The sequence below is a fragment of the Hydra vulgaris genome, chromosome 10, assembly GCF_038396675.1.
Source record: "Hydra vulgaris chromosome 10, alternate assembly HydraT2T_AEP".
Classification (NCBI taxonomy): Eukaryota; Metazoa; Cnidaria; class Hydrozoa; order Anthoathecata; family Hydridae; genus Hydra; species Hydra vulgaris.
In genome coordinates, this window is record NC_088929.1 from 34,230,776 (window position 1) to 34,250,000 (window position 19,225).

The 19,225-nt window shown below is 27.0% G+C and overlaps 2 protein-coding genes across 3 annotated transcripts in view; both read right to left on the bottom strand.

Annotated features, from left to right (window-relative positions):
* Positions 1-1,427: 1,427 nt before the first annotated feature.
* Positions 1,428-7,641, bottom strand: LOC100209554 (CD2 antigen cytoplasmic tail-binding protein 2 homolog). The gene is made up of 4 exons (XM_065807886.1): positions 7,519-7,641; positions 7,217-7,376; positions 6,942-7,133; positions 1,428-2,082 (listed from the first exon to the last, which is right to left on the bottom strand). Exons 1-4 carry the CDS (start codon positions 7,594-7,596, stop codon positions 1,517-1,519), a joined length of 996 nt encoding a protein of 331 aa, XP_065663958.1. The 5' UTR covers positions 7,597-7,641; the 3' UTR covers positions 1,428-1,516.
* A 363-nt stretch (positions 7,642-8,004) lies between these two features.
* LOC100213002 (SH2B adapter protein 2) overlaps positions 8,005-19,225 on the bottom strand; it is a 43,522-nt gene continuing 32,301 nt past the window's right edge. For both annotated transcript variants that reach the window (XM_065807888.1, XM_065807887.1), the window contains 4 exons: positions 12,732-12,878; positions 12,279-12,422; positions 9,068-9,273; positions 8,005-8,917 (listed from right to left, as the gene is read on the bottom strand). In XM_065807888.1, the coding sequence (XP_065663960.1) occupies positions 8,573-8,917; positions 9,068-9,273; positions 12,279-12,422; positions 12,732-12,878 (842 nt within the window). In that variant the 3' untranslated portion in view covers positions 8,005-8,572. The remainder of the gene's footprint in view (positions 8,918-9,067; positions 9,274-12,278; positions 12,423-12,731; positions 12,879-19,225) is intronic.

The window sequence follows — 19,225 nt, forward strand, 5'->3', positions numbered from 1 at the left end:
TAAGCTTCTCTTTAACTTTACGTCAAAAACAAAAATTATTCTTTCATAAAACGATAATATATTAATGTAGTTATATGATAATTCATTTTTATATAATTTTCTTTAAAAAAACAGTCGTACTTAGAGTAGCTACTTGGAAGTCTGAAATTGCAAACTTAATCTCTTTACATAATGTAAATAAATTAAAAATTAGAGAATATGTAAAAATCAGGAAAATCAAAGATGGTGTCCCACTAGTCAAAGGCCAATATACAATGAACTAATTTACTTTTAAAAAATCAAGTAAAAAACGTTGTTTATAACTAATAATGTTTTTCAGTTTTACTGAAAAACTTTATATGTTTTCAGTAAAAATAAATTGCAAAATTTTTTATTTCCGAACTATAATATTTGCATGTATGTATTGCTTATATATGGCGGATTATTTTAAAGTAAATAAAAGAAAAGATTTTCATTATATGAACTATAATGATTTCCATATTACAAAAATAAGTGGTAAAAATGTAGGTGACAAAAACTTTATAAAATAATTTTTATAGATTGGCGTCTAATCTTTTATTATTGACTTGCATCAGCAACTCTAAAGAAATTATTTTACACTTTTTAATTATATTTTCTCTAAAAGAAGAAAAATAATTTTTAAAATATAAACTTTAATTTTTATAATTTAGTTTTGACATGATGCAATGACATACATAAATAATAAAAAAAAAAAGACAAAAAAAAAAAAAAATAGCAATACTGAACTCTAGATAACAGAAAACTAATAATTCCAATATGTGTGATAATGCAACAATATCCGCTAATGCACAACTTGGATATCAACCTTAATGTTAGTCTGGTAATGCCAGTCTGTAGCTTGTATAGAATCAATAGTTTTGGTAAAAGTTATGTCTTGTGATAATATGTTCAAAATTGATGTGATATATGAAAAATGTTACATACTAAAAATATTTTTTAAACTTCATAAAAGAAAATTCATAAAAAGTTTTTATATTAACTTCATTTTCATGCATTTTTTTTTCAAAGTGAAATTCTGATGTCTTATGTTTATGTTAAAAAAAAAAGGTACAAAAAAAGTTTAACAACAGCTTGAAAAAAAAAGATATTTTCTAAAAAAGAAAAGTTTGCTAAAAGACATTAAAAACTAAGAATTTAGGAAAACCCAAGCACATTCATTAAACAGACCAGATAATAAAATATATTTTTTTTATGTTGTGATGCAAAAAAAAAAAAAAAAAAAAAAAGAAGCAGGAAAAAAAAATTAAATAGCTTTATATATTAATTAAATTATGCTTTAATAACACTCTTTGGTATACATTATCTTAAACTGATTTTCTAATACTTCTTTATGAAATAAATACAACTCACAAACTGACTTAAGCTCTCTTCAAATATCTAAAAAGTAACAACAGTTAATAGAAAACTTTATAGCCAAGGAAATCAAGTTTAATATATTTAGTAGTATGCTAGTAAAAACATACAAAAAGAAAAAAAGTAAAAAGTTTTGGATTACTTAAATGTATAATTCAAAATCAATTCTCTTTGAAGAATAAAATGGCCCATTAGAATCAACTTTCCTACAAAAAACATCCTTTTCAAACTTTCCAGCATCCTGAAGAGCTAACATCTGTGAAGAAGAAAAACATCCAAACACTTCAGAGTCTTCATTATTTTCAAGTTTGTATTCCCAAAGGACTTCATCCTTTTTTTTTGTCTCTATAGTGTTTGGAGGACTTTTAACTTTTTCAATCAGTTGATTATCTTTATTTTTTTGATCAGCAGATTTAAAAGCTGCTTCTAGCTCATCCTCATCTTCTTCTTCTTCAGCATTTTCAAACTGAGAAGATAATTTATCTTTAGTTTCAAAAGCTAATTGTTCATAAGATTTCTCATATATTTGAAAGTCTCCACTTTGTAAAACGTCATCTGCTAGACCAGTTAATTTTAACATGCTTTCTTTACTCTTTGCTTCATTGTCATCAATCGGGATGTTTGCTTTTTTTTTCTTCCACCGATCAGCAGAGCTTATAGGTTTCTTGTTGCCACCAAGACGCCTTAATGATTTTAAAACTGTTTCTCCTGAAACAAAATTTAGGAAAATCTTTTAAAAAAGAATTTTTAGAAACCTTCAAGAACTATGTGAATAAACTTAAAATAATATTGCAAACTATCACTTAAGTTTTAGGAGAACAACATAATACTATTTTTAAACTAAAAGTAAGCCATATTTAAATATTTAACATGAAAATGTCAATATTATTACTTAAAAATAAATGGTCTTTCTTATCCATATAATAAGTGATATATCTGGAAATGAAATTGTTGCAAATACAAATGAAAAGAACTATTTATATTCTCTTGTTTTGATAATTAGTACATTTACTTTAAAAGCGAATGTTTCAAAAATGATTCAAACAAGTGTTTCTTATGTGGAGATCAAAAATGTCAGCAACTCAACTATTAACAGAAGCATTTTGGAACATCCCAATAAAAATAACAAAGACATTATTGATAACTTACGTAAAATATATCAAAGCAAATTTTGTTAAAAAAATATTTTTCTATAAATTATTATTTACTCCAAATATATTGCGCACAATAAATATAATGGGTACAATAAAAGGGTATTTGATGGGCGCTTGAAATTGATAACAAATAAAAATCTGGTTTCCCATCTTTCATTAATTTTAGGCACTATTTTTTTTTTATTCTTTATTCTAATTTTTTGTTTTGTTTTCAATAAACTTCGTGAATAGCATAATTGTAATTATTTGTTCTTAGAGCCTTTTTTGTAAAAAACAACAAAAAATGACTCTCTGATAAGGAACAAATCAATTCTTTTTGGTGAATAAGCTTTCCAGGATTTTGCTTTTACTTGGATGACAAAACTTTTATTAGTGGATTTATTTGATATTTCAAATAAATAGTATTTATTTGTGGAAACACAAAAGAACTCAAACGATAGCGATATACTTCTTGAAAAAGAAATCTATTCCCATCATTCCCAGTTTCACAATTAGGTAATGGTAGCTGAAAAACTACATCTGATAGAAAAAACACTACAAAGAGACATAAAACATAACAAAGAGACTTAAAAGTAAAGCTTGTTAAACTAAAGCTACTATAAAATCGCTTTACAGCAAGCCGTATGCGTCAAGCGCAAGGATATGACCGATTTTTTAAACATATCCTACAGCAGTTGTGGCTTTGTTGGGGCCTCTAAATCCTTACTGCAAGGGCATTAAAATGTTCAAAATGTCAAGCTTTTTAATACATAAAATAATATGACTGAACAAGAGAAGAAGGCATGTTAACAGACTGGTTTCTAGTCTAGTTTTCATCAAATGTATATTTTTATGTGCATAATCATGATCATAAGTAAACTTTTGCTGCACAAATAACATTTTTAATATTTTTTTAAATACATCAATTATAATCTCATTATATATAAAAACTGAGAACTTTTCTTTTTAAAATTCAAACTTTAATACATTAGAAATATTTCAAGAATAAGTTCGAAAGTGTTCAAACCTTTTATCTTATAATAAAATAATAGAGTACAAGTTAAATAAAAAATTGTTTATTTATTTATAAAGACATGTTTTCTTTTTTATAAATTTTAATTTGAAAATTATTATTCAAAATTCTTAGTTGTTAGCTTTTTGGTTTATTTATATTTATAAGTAAATATATTTTGAAATATTTTATATACAACTTTTGAAATATTAGTTTTATTGCATTTGTTAGTAGTTTTTTGACATTTATAAATATATAACAATCTTAATTAAGATGAATATTTTTGCATTATTAGAAAGAAAATACCTAAGTGGAAATTTAAAACGCAAACAGCAAAAAGAAATCTGAGAGACAGCAAGTAACATTAAAAAAATCCCAAAATTGACTTATTTTTTCTGATCTGCTGATAAAGCATGCAAAGAGAATCAATGTGTGACAAGTGACTCAAATCCAACTGCAGAATGTCCACAGTTGTAGAATGTAGCAGATAATTCTTTTATGAACAATGTATTGGTGTTATCCGAATTCAACAGCTCAGCAAGAAAATGTGTCAAATGGCAATGTTAGAATACCGTACAGTTTTGATGAATGAATACTTAAATTTGTTATTATTATTACTATTATTATTGTTATTTTTATTATTATATTATTATTTTTAATCGTGTTATCACTTTTTATTGTGGATTTAAACTGCATAGTTATTTTTTTGTTTTAGCTGAGTTTGTCCAAATGTCATCAACATTGTGGAGGGATTTGAAAGAAGTGCAAAGCTACAGGATTTCTATAAAAGAAATTCCTGATCAAAATGTTGCCAATATTTTGTACAGTACAAAATATTTTGGTACTGCTCTCTTGTCTATTTTTCTTTCAAGTTGAAAAATGGTGAAATTTGAAGGAGAGACTGGCTTATTTATTTACCATCCACTGGAAAAATATTTTATTTCTTCTGCTTGCTTTTTCATGCTTCAGATGACAAATTCAGAACTGGATTCAATGACTGGTCAAATGGACAGCGTTTTATATAGAAAGACATGAGCAAAGCAAACAGCACACTGATGCAGTCTTATTTTGGAAAAGTTACAATAAAAGGAGAAACTGATGTTCATTTGAAAGAGCAGTTACAGGGATGTTATGAAAAGAGTTGTTGAATGTTTGAAGTTTTTGCGCAATTGAGGTTTAGTTCTGAGAGGTGACTCAAAAGAAATAGGCAACTTTAGTAATGGAAACTTTCTCGGGCCTTGGAGTTCCTTTTAAAAATTGACCCTTTCCTTGCTAAACATTTAGAAAATTGAGGAAATATTTCATACATTTCATTGACAATATATTAGGCAAATCGTCTTCTTAATGGCAAAAAAAATTCTGCAATCCATAAGTAGCGAAGTATCCAGAGCTTAATATTTTTCACTTATTGCTGACTCATCACCTGACACTACACACTGTGACCGACTTGCAATAATCATTTGATATGGGAACAAGGAAGCTGTTGTGAAAGAAAGATTTATTGGGTTTGAACTTTCTTGTGAGCATAATGGAAAGACCATGGCAGATTCACTTAAGAGAAGATTAAATGAGCTTGGCTTAAACATTAATGATGCTTGTGGTCAATCGTATCACAATGAATCTAACATGTCTGAAATGCACAATGGCCTGCAAACACAACTGAAAAATGGAAACCTAAACATTGATTTTATTCCTTGTGAAGCACATTCTTAAAATTTGGTTAGCGTAAATGCTGTGATTGACAGATGTGAGACTAACTCCGATTTCATTAGATTTCTTCAATGACTGTATAATTTCTGTGCTTCTTAAACTCACAGACTGCAGATATATATTCTGGTTTTGTAAGTTGCGCAGGAAAGAACAGGAAAGTTACTATCAAAAGCCTGAGTGTAACAAAATGATCAGCAAGAACTATTTCTACTAAAATTCTCTATGTAAATTACAGTCATATCCTTAAAACCCTAGAATCAATTGTTTTAGATAAAGATGAAAAATTTCAGACACAAAATGAAGCCACTATACTTTTAAAGAAAATGAAAACTTTGGATGTTGCTTTTATGACAGAACTTTGGCACAGAATCATGTTACAATTCGCTTCTACTAGTATCAAACTTCAGGATAAAAGTGAAGATTTAGCACTTGGTGTTTAATTGCTTCAATCTTATTTGGAATATGTTACATCAATTCATGAAGATTTTTTGACAATGTGCTGGAAGGTACTTAAGTATTATTTAGAAGCAGTACAAGCAAGAAATACAAAAAAGAAGATGTGCAAAATAGAAGTTGGCGAGATTAGAGAGAATTAGGTGGTTCTTAGTGGCATTGACGAATTTTGAATTAAACACTTTTTCCCTATTATAGACAAGTTAAAAAACGTGCTTGAATAAAAAGTTTTCTGGTTACAAGTCTGCAGAGAAAAAGTTTTTCTTACTAGTTTTCCAACCATGACTGTTCCTGTCATTGTTGCTGCTGCCAAATCATTGTGTATTATTTATCCTTTAGACAATTCCATGATGAAAATATCCAGTTTTCAAAGTTTATGGCAAATGAGAAGAACATATAGCACTAGGATACTTACAAGCAATTAATAAGAATAAGTTAGAACCAGTTTTTCCTAATGTTGACATTGCATATCAGATTTTTCTAACTCTTCCCATATTGCAGAGAGAGCATTTTTTAAATTGGCAAGAGTTAAAAATGATCTCCGTTCATCAATGTTAAATATCATAACCAATAATTTGTAATAGAGTTCTTTCATTTGTTATTAAACAAAGAGCATTTTAACAACATTTAAACAACATTTAAAATATACATTTAAACAACATTTAAACATTTTTGTTCATTTAAACATTAAATAGTCATTTAAATGCTCCTTGTTTAATGTAAATTGAAAAAACTCTGTTACAAAATATAAATTTTTAAGATGTCGAAATTAACTTTTCTAAAGAAAAATTTCTCTGTGAAGAGAAAAATAATTTCATTTTTGAATGTTTTATTTAAGAAGGGGCCCAAAAATAATTTTTGCATCTCACCCCTAAGACCCTAATCTGGCCTTGGATATGCCTAAATGTAAATTGTAAATAGTAAATAGCTATATCAATATAAAAAATTGAAAAAAAAAATTTTATACTTGAACTCCTGTTCCCCATTATGGTTAAAAATAATAATTGGTATGTTTTGTTTTTTTTCTTTAAAAGGTTTTAAGAGTTTTTAATATTTTTCATTTTTTATCATTAATATTTTTTATTTTAATGTTTCTATATTTTTATTCACAGGAATTTTATTTTCAAAGATGTTGAAACTTTAAGCAAAACAACTTGATTTTTACTATCAAATTATTTGGAAGAAATTTTAAGATTAAAACCTAATATACCTATGCTACTTGTAAAGATAAATATTAAAATGTAATTTATTAATTTAACCTGGGTTCATGAAACTCAGCATGTCTTTCTTCATTTTCAACGGGTCAGCATTTGGTAAATCTTCCATTGAATCTTCATTTAACACATTGCGGTTGCTCGGCACTTTGCTCCAATCAACCGAATCCAGCCAGCCATCAGTGATATTTTCATCAACTTTATTAGCAATATAATTTCCTTGAGCATCAAAATGACCTAGGAAATTGAACAATCAGAAAATCAATTGCACCATTATAAAACAACACTTTCATCTTTTGGTGCAAATGCAAATAAATTACCTTCTTCTAGTTCATCTTTTAAGTTAAATGGCGTAACAACAATGCCATCATCATCTCTAACAGTCTCTTCCTCCTGCCCTTCAATATCTTCATCATTTAAAATAGCAGCACTTTCAACACCGTCAGAGTCCTCCTCGTCACTGTCAGAAACCTGATTTTCCTGTTCAACAAAACTTTATTAGGACAATGAAACCAAACACACAAAAAAATGTTAAGAAAAGATTCCAAAAAAACAGAAGGAAAAAAGCAACTTTTGAGACCTTTTACAATAAATCAGTTTTTATATAGAAACAAAACATAACCATAAAACGCCTTGATTTCAGCTCTGAACAATCTGCTTGATCACTTGGGGTCTTAAACGAAACCTTCCTTTTCGTCATAATTGTTACTTCTCTTTAAAAATGAATTTGTATTTTTCTATATTAATGACAGTCAAATAAAAACAAGAAAACAAAAAACAAAAAGAAACAAAATTTCATTTTAAATAACTTTTTTTTTGTTATTCATGTCTCATTAATTAAAAACTATTGCTACAAAACTAATATATAATTAATATTTATATTAATTTGAAAAAAAAGCATTAGGCTACTTTTAGGTCAGCAATGCTGATCTAAAAGTGACTTATTACTGATCCTTATTTCAATAAGTCAATAAATACTAACAAGTCTTAACATTTATAAATTTATTTTGTAGTATAGCCATGGTATTTGCTCATAAAGATCACTTTTTTTTAGTAGCCTGATGCACTTTATGACAATATGACAACAATTAAATAAAGAAAACAAAAATTTAGGAAATTATAACGCTTTACCTTTAAAAAAAATTATATTCACACTTTTCCATAAAAACATATCTTTTAAATAATAAAAGTATTAAAAATAAAAAACTGTTAACTTTGATAAATTCAAGAGCTTGACCAATTATCAACATGGTCAAACTTTCTGGTCAAAAAACATAAAATAAAAGACAATTAGATTTAAAAATGAAAGCATATAGAACTCAAAACAATTCATTAATTATGAAAAAAAAAAAACTAATATGTACTATAGCCTAATAACATATCGTATTTAGAAAAAAAAAGTGAGCAATAAATTAAAACAAAAGAATAAAAATTTTTAAAAACTTTTTTTTTTTTGCATTTAAACATTAAAAAAATCTATTAAAACAAATACTGCATTCCATGTTGCATTCTGTAGTTCATACAAGTAGAAAATAAATATCTCATACTTTAGTTCATTAAGATAAAAAGTAAATAGCACTTTCTCTAGTTTATCTAAGTAAAGTAAAAAATATATATATATGAAAACAGAACTAAATCAGTTCATTTGAAGCTTTTCATTCAAGATTAGTTATCATTTAAACCATTTCATATGAATTATGTGCTGCCAGCTGTTTTCTAGATTGATTTAGACTTGCTCTTGTTTCCCTAACTGAGCCAGATTCAATCCTGAGGCCTATTGCAGCACCACTATATGTGTTTGCTCTTCGCAGACCTGTTGTTCTGTCTTCTCTAGATTGTCTTTCATTTTCAGTTCCATTCTCATCAGAGTACACATAACCAGTTAATCGAACATCATCTGAACCATTATTTTCTAAGGGAATCGGATGAAGCCGAAAATGCTCTAGCATGTCAAATATAGTTTCAAACCGAAGATGTTGAACGCGACAATTACCTTCTGAGTTTAGTGACATTCGCAAATGCTATATTTATAGAGAAAATTTTATATTTTAAAAATATAAAATTTTTTCTAAGACTAAGTACAAAATGTAAGCAAACATTAATAAAAAAAACCATAATCAATAATGCATAAAATTCAAAATTTTAAGAAAAAAATACTTAAGCCATGATACCTTTGAACGACCTTGCAAATTAAAAGTTAAAACATATTCACCACGGCGTGTCTCACTTTGACGAACTAAAAATACTCCATGCCAACTTGAACCTTGTTGTAGAACATGCATAGAAGATTGAACCCTAGTTATAGTACCATGAAACCATGGATATACAGCCAGTGGGTGATTTTCACCGAAGGGATTTGTCCAATCACACTGAGTTTCTTAAGAAAAAAAACTAATTATAAACTTATGTTTTAAATCAAGCTTTAAAATTATCATTATTAACATATATTATTTTTCGTTTAAGCAGTTGCTTTTTTTTTCCATAAATATATGTACTACATATTAATGTGATTATATTAGTAATTTTCTATTTAATAAAGTTACATTTAATACATTTAAAAAAATAAAGCCAAAAATGAATAAAAGAAAAAGACCTACAAAAAGGAGAAGATCTGCATTTAACAATTTAAAAATTTTTAAAAATTAAGTTATAGCGAAAACACAAGCAAAGTGAAATTTATAGCGAAAACACAAGTAAAGTGAAAAATCTTATTATAGCTTGTTTACATAAAAGTAAATTATTTCGTTGTAATATATTATATTTATAATAAAATATATTTATGATATAATATATAGTTTTTAATCTTTATATTATACTCTAGTTTTACTAAATTTTAAAGAATAATCAGGATAATTCCCTTTTTTTTTATTTTTTATAATTCACATTTTTTTTATCTAAATATTTATATTGTTTGCATGTCTTAACCCTAAACTCTGAAATAAAAACCTTGTTAAACAAGATGATCGCTGCATGCAGAAACAGATTGAGCGCAGTACTTCCAGGGGCATAGGGTCATTTTTACTTATATTTTTATACAAAAATTAAAAAATAATTTAAATCTTTTTGTATTAGTTATATCTTTATTCAAATGTATTAATTCTAGCTAACATTAGCTTAAAGCTAATATTATCTGATTACCTAAATAATAGATTATCCTATAGCTAACAAGGTCTAAATTAAAACAAAAACATCAAATAGCGAAAAAATAAATTGTTTGCAGCTCCATCTCCTCCCAACCCTCCTCCTCCATTGCTGAGGCCGCTTTGCAGTAAGGGTTTTTTTTTTGTACATTACTTTGTAATTGTTATTTTTTTCAACTTAATATCTCTCATATTTAAATATTATCTTATATTAATCTCGTTTGGTGGGCTTTAAAATTGCATAAGTTACAGTTATAACTTAAGCATAAGTTTAAAGTTTAAGTTGCAGATATACTGTAATGTATTATAGTGTAAACGCATTTGTTACAATATTACTTTTGGTCTTTTTTTTTACTTAACATGATACTTAAAAAAGTAAAATCACAAATATTACAATATTTAAAGTACTTTAAACAGTTATAGAAAACTATTTAATACTGACATGCTGACAATAAAACTAATAATTAAATAAACTATTTAATACTGTTATAACTAATGCTGACAATAAAACTAATATACTGTTATAAATAATTCTGACAATAAAACTATTTAATATTGTTCATGCTGACAATAAAACACCTTTTGTTATTAAAGAGTATTAAATTATTATTGTAAAACAGTAAAACATTGTTTTATTGCTGTTTTATACAGTTTTTAACATTAATAACAAAAAACGCGTTTAAAATAAAATGAGGTGAATAAATAAAATTATTTTAATTAATAAATTAAAACATTATCGTCATAAAACTTTACACTTCATATTTGCGCAAAAACATGCTATATCCATAGACAAAACAAGCCAAAGATCAAAGAAAATACATTAGATACCACATTTTTTCTAACTTATTGTTTCCTGATCTAGCGTACTAAAAGTATAATTAATTTTTTCATTCTAATGGTTTTTATGTTGCTTTTCATTCAATTTTTTAGTTTAAATTGTTTTGCAATAAAAAGTGAGAGAAAAAAATTTGGCTTAATTAAGTCGAATTATATTTCTATAAGTTTAAGTATATGCTTAAGTTAAAAAAAAAATTTTTTTTTTGAACAAACAGTAGAATAAATTTAAATTTATAATTATTGTCAGCGAGCGTTAAAATTCTTTAAAATTTTTTTTTTTAATTCAAATAGATTTCTTTTTTAAAAAATTCATTAAAAACAACTTACATATTTATAGAAAATGTTTAATCTTGATATCGCTTTAAATAAAAAATATTTTAAAAATGTTATTGTGTTTTTTATATTCTATTCAAGATTTCTTGTTAAATAAACTTTTAGTTAGACTCTTATTAGGTATTAACAACATATAAGATATGATATATAATATAACAAGATATAATATATAATATAACAATATATAACAAGATATAAGATATAACAAGAAACATTTGTATGGCTAACTTTACCGAGTCTTAAAGTATAGCATATTATATATGTATGAGTATAAGTACTGAATAAAAAAATAAATTAAATTTAATAGTCGAGTAACTTAACTCTAGTAACTGGTTGTTTTGATTTAGTTTATAGGTAAATTTACCATGATGTACTTTAAATCAAACTAAGTTTAACTTTAAAATAGAAGTAGGATATTATTGGCTTCCACACTGAGATTTAAAGTAATTTTAATTCAAGAGAGCAAATGATCATACTTCTATTTAAAAGATAAATTTAGAGTGACATATTTCATGTACTTTATAAAGAACTTAAACAAAAAAAAAAGAAAAGAAAAAAAAGGTTCTAGGAAAAAATCCCTCGGAAAACTCTCCTTGAATGCTCTACCGATTTATCAGTCAATGTATGTACACTCCTTGCATGTTCTATCCACAGTCGATGTTTGTACATTCCTTACATAATCTATCTATTTGTCAGTTGATGTATATACTCTTTTTGTATGTTCTACTTATTTGTCAGTTGATTTATGAAAAATGAAGGATTAAGGTTCTGTTTGTATTATAATACATATGTATAGAAAATTTATATTTTAAACAACTATTATATTGATATATCATTTATTTTATGTACTGTAAAAAAAATCCAGGTGGATTTTTTCTGGGGAGTATCTTCTGGGGGGATTTTTTCCTGCTACCAAAAAAAAAATTGTGAAAATAATTTTTTAAAGAAATATTTAATATCAAAGGTGTAAAAAGCGATCTTGAATGAGGTGTGTCCCGATGGCAGCACACTTAATTTGAGCCTTCGCTAACTAAACAGAAGTATTATAACAATAAACACAAAAAGTAATTACCTTGAATCGGTGAAAGAACTTCAGGAGTATTAGTAGCTGCAGCTTGACAATCTTGAGAAGAAGTATTATTGTAACCATTACTAATCTTAGGGTTTTGAACTGGGGGAACTGGGGCTTGATAAGTAGATCGTTCAGGTAGTGTATCTGTAATGAAATAAAACAAACTTAAAAATAAACATCAAATTCCAAAAAAAAAAGTTTTTTTTTTTAACTTTAAGGGGGGGATTTTTAGGTGCTTAAAGTGAGGAAAAAAAAAGTAAAAGACTGATTTTAAGTAAATCATCCTGTATTTTAAGAAAGATATAAAACATATTTTTCTTTTTTATAGTTTACTTTTCTACATATTTAAAAAATTTTGAAAAAAGAAAAATTTCAAATTGATGAATAGTTATTACCCTTATTACAGTGTCAAATGCAAAACTGGTGAAGAAAATCTCACCTAAATAGAGTTACCTGCAAATATGTCATTTTCTTGGTCAAAGATTGAGCGCAAGGGTTCTGATGATTCATTATCAAAAGAAGACTGTTGTTTAGCGAGTGGCGAAACTATATGTCTTTTTGGTAAACTTCCAGCATTAGAAGCATGATTGTTTTGAGAAGCTTTGAGAAAATATATTTAAATAAATTAAATAAAAACAAAATTAATGGGAGGTACCGCCACCCAATTATTTTCTAAAATAGCCCCTCTATGCTTGTCTACATATATGCAGGCCTTGGCGGGAGGTGAGAGCTTTAGCTCTTGCTTCCAGCTGAGGCCTGTATATATACACATAATATTACACTCTAAATTATATTGATAATATATAAAATTATTTAAATGATAAAAAACAAAACATTATTATTACACTCTAAATTATTGCATAAAATATTTTATTTTATGTAATGAATCATAATTCATTACATAAAATAAAAATTATTATGCAATAATTTACTATTTTTCATATTAATTACTTTAATATATTATTCACTTCTATTGTGGAATTTTTAATTGTTGTAAAATTTTTAATTGTTCTTAAAATGCCTGCATTCTAATTACAATAAGAAAATATAAAACATTTTTTATAAGTAGTAAAAACTTTTATAGCTTTTTTCAAATTTTTTATCAAATAAGTAATGTTGTTGATAAATGAAGTGTGAGAAACCCAAAGACAATGCTTGTCTAAAGAATTTTTTATCAAATAAGTAACGTTGTTGATAAATGAAGTGTGAGAAACCCAAAGACAATGCTTGTCTAAAGAATTTTTTATCAAATAAGTAATGTTGTTGATAAATGAAGTGTGAGAAACCCAAAGACAATGCTTGTCTAAAGAATTTTTTATCAAATAAGTAATGTTGTTGATAAATGAAGTGTGAGAAATCCAAAGACAATGCTTGTCTAAAGAATTTTTTCACGGCACAATCAATAACATTTATTATGTATATATTCTTGTTAGATAAACGTTACAAACATATCCTTGTAACAAGTATAAAACCAAATTTTGTATTTAATAAACAACTTTGAATAAACAGATAGCTCGTGTAAAAACCAAAAGCTCGCATGGCTCGCCATGTTAATTGCAGGAGAGCTTATCTCTGCTTTTGCGCTGATTTACTCCCGCTGAAGCCTATATATATATATATATATATATATATATATATATATATATATATATATATATATATATATATATATATATATACATACACACACACAAACATTTACCAAAGCCAAAAAAACATCAAACTTAAAACAATTAGCTAAAGACTAATAAGCTGCTCACTAACTCAATTACTACATCCTATGAAAGATCAGTTGCAAATTAAATGCCTGTTAGATATATAGAGAAATTTATGTTAAAAAATCATGAAGTTTTTAGCAGAATTGAAATTAATACACCAATAATAACACCATTATTAATAACACCATCCAACTGCTTTATTACTTTAAAAGATCATAAAGACAACTTTTTAAACAAACCTACTGTCCATCTTTTAAATCTGGCAAAAAATGAAGAATCAGTAAACTTATTTTATGTAACAGTTGAGCTAATGTCTCAATAAACAAAAAATGTCTCAATAAACAAAAAGGCAAAAAGGATGTAGATTGGTTAAATTAAAAATAAAACATTTTTATAAATTTCTAATTTTTTTATAATGATTTCTACCCTTCTATCATTAAAAAATCTTTTGAATGACGCAATTAAACAAATCCCAGTAAAATCTGTATGTTTTTCAGCTATCACAGTAAAATCCGTTTGTCTTTCAGCTATCCCAGTAAAACCTGTATTTTTCAGCTATCCCAGTAAAATCTGTGTGTTTTTCAGCTATCCTAGTAAAATCTGTTTGTCTTTTAGCTATCCCAGTAAAATCTGTGTTTTTCAGCTATCCCAGTAAAATCTCTTTTTTGAATTCAATTGATGGTATTAAAAGTTTCTGACATGTACTAAGGTGACTGGTTGGCTAAATACATTTTTTGCTTTTTAAGAATATCTTAAAATGGAAATTTTGGAGTTACTGTCTATTTTATAAGTAAAGCAGTAGAGTCTATATAACAAACTTTATATAAGGATCATTAAAGTTAAAGCGATAAAAAATTTTGTTAAAAAAAAAAAGACAAATGTTTTTGAAACCCATTAGAATTAAATAACTTTAATCTTTACTAATGTTTTTATTTTAATGAAACAATTTTTTATATAAAGTATTAGTAGATATGCATAGTTTTTTTAATATATATATTGTGATCATAGAAATAACACATAATATTTTCTTTTAATTGCATTTAATAGCATATTTAATTTTAATGATATTTCTTATAATAACTTACAAGTTGGAAGTTGAAATTATTGTTTGGACGTAAATACGACAATGTGACAATAAAAACTTTTATTGCCAAAATTCATTGTGTGGAAGTGCTCAAATAAATAGCACATGCAAGTAGAGAATTCCATTTATTATTAAAAATTAGAGTTTTTTTAAAATAAAACTCATAATACTGGAACAAGGCATTAATAATATTATTTGTGATGTACATTTAACTTTCTTTTAGTAACTAAACATGGGGCAAAACAAGCACAAGAAAAAAAGAAAAATAATTTAAAGTATGTTATTGAATAGACTTGGTATTTCTCAAATATTTTTCCTGTATTTTCCTTTATTTTTTTCTTTATTTTATTTATTTTTCTTTATTTTCCTTTATTTTTATTTTCGTTTATTTGTTTTTACGTCTTTTTGCTTTTAAAAAAGTTTTTGCTATTTTTGACGTTTTTTCTCAATGCTTATATAATAGGAAAAAAAGAAAATAAATTGCTATTTATTTGTAAAATATATTATTTGATTAATTAATTTTATAATGAGAAATTAAATAAAAGAACAGCATGGTTTCTTTCATAAAATAATTTACCACGTCTGATATTGTTTCCTTTATATTGTCTATTTTCCAATGTTAATATGAATTACTAGAGATAATACTAGTGATTGCTCTGTTTGAAAAAATGTATTTAAAAACATAATAAAAAAGTTTTAAATAGGCTCCTAAAAATTGCACTAAAAAATGCACTTACCCACAAGTGGGTATAAGACCCTAACCCCCCCCCCTTCAAAAAAAAAACTTCTCAATAGGACCCCAATATATTAAAAATTTTCCACTAGATATTTTTAGGTATTTATTAAGTATTACTTAAAAAAAAAAGTTTCGTAAATTTTGATAAATTCACTGCCTGACCCCCCCCCCCCCTATTTATGGGTTTTGGGTAGCCTAGCCACGGCTTTGGGTAGCCTAGCCACGGCTTTGGGTTTAAATGCACAATTTGGAAAATCTAACGAAAGTGCAGACTATTTCAATAGGGCTAGTGAAAACAATCAAATACTTTATATTTGAACATTAGTATTAATGACTTTTTATTTTTTTAAATAAAAAACTTGTTAAAAAATAAATTTACAAATAAGTAGCAATTAGTTTTCTTGCTGTGATAAAAACAGTAAAGTTTAGCAAAAATATTTGAAAAACAATTTTAAAATTTTTCGTATTTCAAGCGCAAATAATAAAGTATTTTCTTAATATACTGACTGAAAAAAGTTGCAAATAAATTGTATATCAAAAAGTGTTTTTATTTTGCTATGGAGCTGAATGGTGATGATAACCTGTTACTTTTTAAATGCACAACAAGGAACCAAAGCATACTGCAAGGTCTATAAAATCATGGCCACCCCAATCCTGATCTGAATCCAATCCAGAACTTATGGAATGATATTGGAGTGTCTTTACGAGATGAGTAAAGCTCTAATTTTAATGATTTTTGAGGAAAATTCAAAAAGTCTAGGATGCCACAACTGTCAAACAATGTCAAAGGCTTGTTAACAGTATGTCATTAAGATGCACTAAAATATTAGAGAATAAGGGCTACTCAAAAAAATATTAATGTTAGTGTTTTGATGACAACTTTTATACAGCACTATTTTTTTCTTTGATGTGCTATTTCTATCTTTTTGTTGTAAAATTTTCAGTAATTATAGTTATACTTTAGTTAAAAATATTTTTTATTTTTTTTTATTTTTGTTGTATACTGTTTTAGCTAACAAATAGAAATTATTAACTTATATTTTTCTAATATCTTTAATAAAGAAAGAAACTATATTAACTCTAATGAAGAAAACATTAGGTGTGCTATTTCTGTATTCACCATACAGTGGTGTATTTGTTATGATAAACGTTAACTTTTTGAAAAAAATTTCCATCAAATTTTTAAAAACAACATTAAAAAAATGATTGTCTCTTAAATGAAAATTTTATAAGAAAAGGAAAAAAATAAAAATTAAAAAATTAAAAACTTGATTTTAAATAATCTTAGCATTTTAGTTTTTTGAGTAAAGTTATTATTTTTTGTGTTTTAGTAAAGTTGTTATTATTTTAAGATTTCTATTTTTTTTATTTTAAAATGTTTTAAAGCTTTTTTTTTTTGTTATAAGTTTTCTTAGCGAACTCTGAAAAATCCAAATTTTCAAAACATATCATCAGCTGAGGTCAAATCATCAAAACAAACTATTATTTGCATTGTCATATAATGGTGTGCAATCATTGAACAAGACTGTGCAATCTGATTATGACCAACCAGACCAAAGACTAACCAAGATAGTGCGATCGCTGATCAAGACTGCATACCTCAACAAGTTTCAGAAGGTTAAATGTAGAGTTAGTATATGAGACCTATTTAAGGTTTGATGTGCACAACAAGCAAACATATTTACAAAGTTTGTCAGTAATTTTAACTCATTTGAACATTGCATTCAAATATGGCCGAGGAGATTCAAATCAATCTTTAACAGTTCATTATCAACAGCACTACTGGAGTTTGCCATTTTGATTACACCAAATATTAAAAAATTTCAAAGCTGCGTTTTGTCAAATACATTTTAGAATAGTTTTCCAAATAGACAGTCAGTTTTTTTCATAGCATTGTGTGTTTAGGTTGTATTTTGTGTGTACAATTTGAACCTAGCGTTTTGATGCATGGTTGGAATCAAACACCAAACAGTAACAGTTTCAGTTTTGTGATATAGAGTTTATTACACAATGCATTTGAACCAATGAAGTTTAAGTACTTTTGTACTTTTTTTCTACAAGAAACTTTTTTAAAAGTAAAAAGGTAATCCTGAGAAATAGCGAAGTAAAAATAATAGTACTTAATTGTAAATGTAATTTGTTACATGTAGAAGTACTAAAGTATCAAAGTAAACGTACTTTGTTACACCCCAACCCTGCCCAACATTATAACAAAACAGATTTTGACTTACAGTGGTGTGAAAATTATTAAGACCATTGTTGAAAAAGTAAATTTTTTGAATATTTCCTTTAAAGACACGCACACAATGTCATAAAATGGGCATAGTTCAGTATTTTGTGGATGCTCCTCTAGCTGCAATAAGTTTTTCAACCCTCTTAGGCATTCCATCAATCAGTCTTGGACACATGTCTTGTATTTCTGGATCATGTGTCCAAACCTCTATGAGCGCCTCAATCAATGCGACTTTTGTTGTTGGTTTTCTGTCGGCAATTCTCTTTTTGACTATCATCCACAAGTTTTCTATCGGGTTCATATCAGGTGAATTACCAGTCCATGGTAGGATAGGAACATTATTACGATTCAAAAAGTTTGTAACAGAGAGTGCCCGATGACACGGTGCACCGTCTTGTTGGAAGATGAAATCACCATCAGGAAAATGAATTGGAAGTTGAGGTAGAAGGCTTTTCTCTAATATGTTGATGTATTGATGTTGATTCATTCTGCCTTCAACAATTCTAAGGGCTCCTACACCATGGGAACTTATCATTGACCATATCATTACTGAGGTAGGATGCTTGACGGTCTTTACCAGACATTGCGGATGAAATTCTTCCCCAGAACGACGGCGCACGTACTGACATTTATCATCGAGTATCTCGAACATAGACTCGTCACTAAAGCAAACCTAAAAATACAAACACACTGTAAAAGCCTTGAGCTTACATTAGATTAACATCCTGTAATCACTGGTTACATGTTCAATTCATTTTGAATTCATGCAATAAACATAGCCATTGCTACAATGTTCGATACATAAAACAATTGCACTAGTGGGTAATGATATTAAACATCATTATTATATGAAAAAATATGTTACATTTTGCTTCAACTTAAAGTACATGATTGTAAGCTCTTATATAAAAAATGGTAAAGGGTAAAATACCTTTCTCCATTGTTCTGTGGTCCAATCTTTGTGATCCATGGCCCATTGCAGCCGTCGCATTTGTTGAGCATTGGTCAAGAGCGGTTTTTTGAGCGGTCGACGTGCTACAAATCCATCTTGTATCAGCCATCTCCGAACACAACTTGTTGAGACATTGATCTGGTGCTCCTGCAGCACACCCTGGAGCTGCTTGCTGGTCATTCTTCTGTTTTTTCGAATGTTTGCAAGCAGAACCCTTCTTGCAC

Coding starts and splice junctions, on each gene's coding strand:
- LOC100209554 (XM_065807886.1), bottom strand. CDS start 7,596: ATGACGAAAAGGAAGGTTTCGTTTAAGACCCCAAGTGATCAAGCAGAT. Junction 7,377..7,518: donor TGAAATCAAGGCGTTTTATG/GTTATGTTTTGT, acceptor TTTGTTGAACAG/GAAAATCAGGTTTCTGACAG. Junction 7,134..7,216: donor AAAAGATGAACTAGAAGAAG/GTAATTTATTTG, acceptor TCAATTTCCTAG/GTCATTTTGATGCTCAAGGA.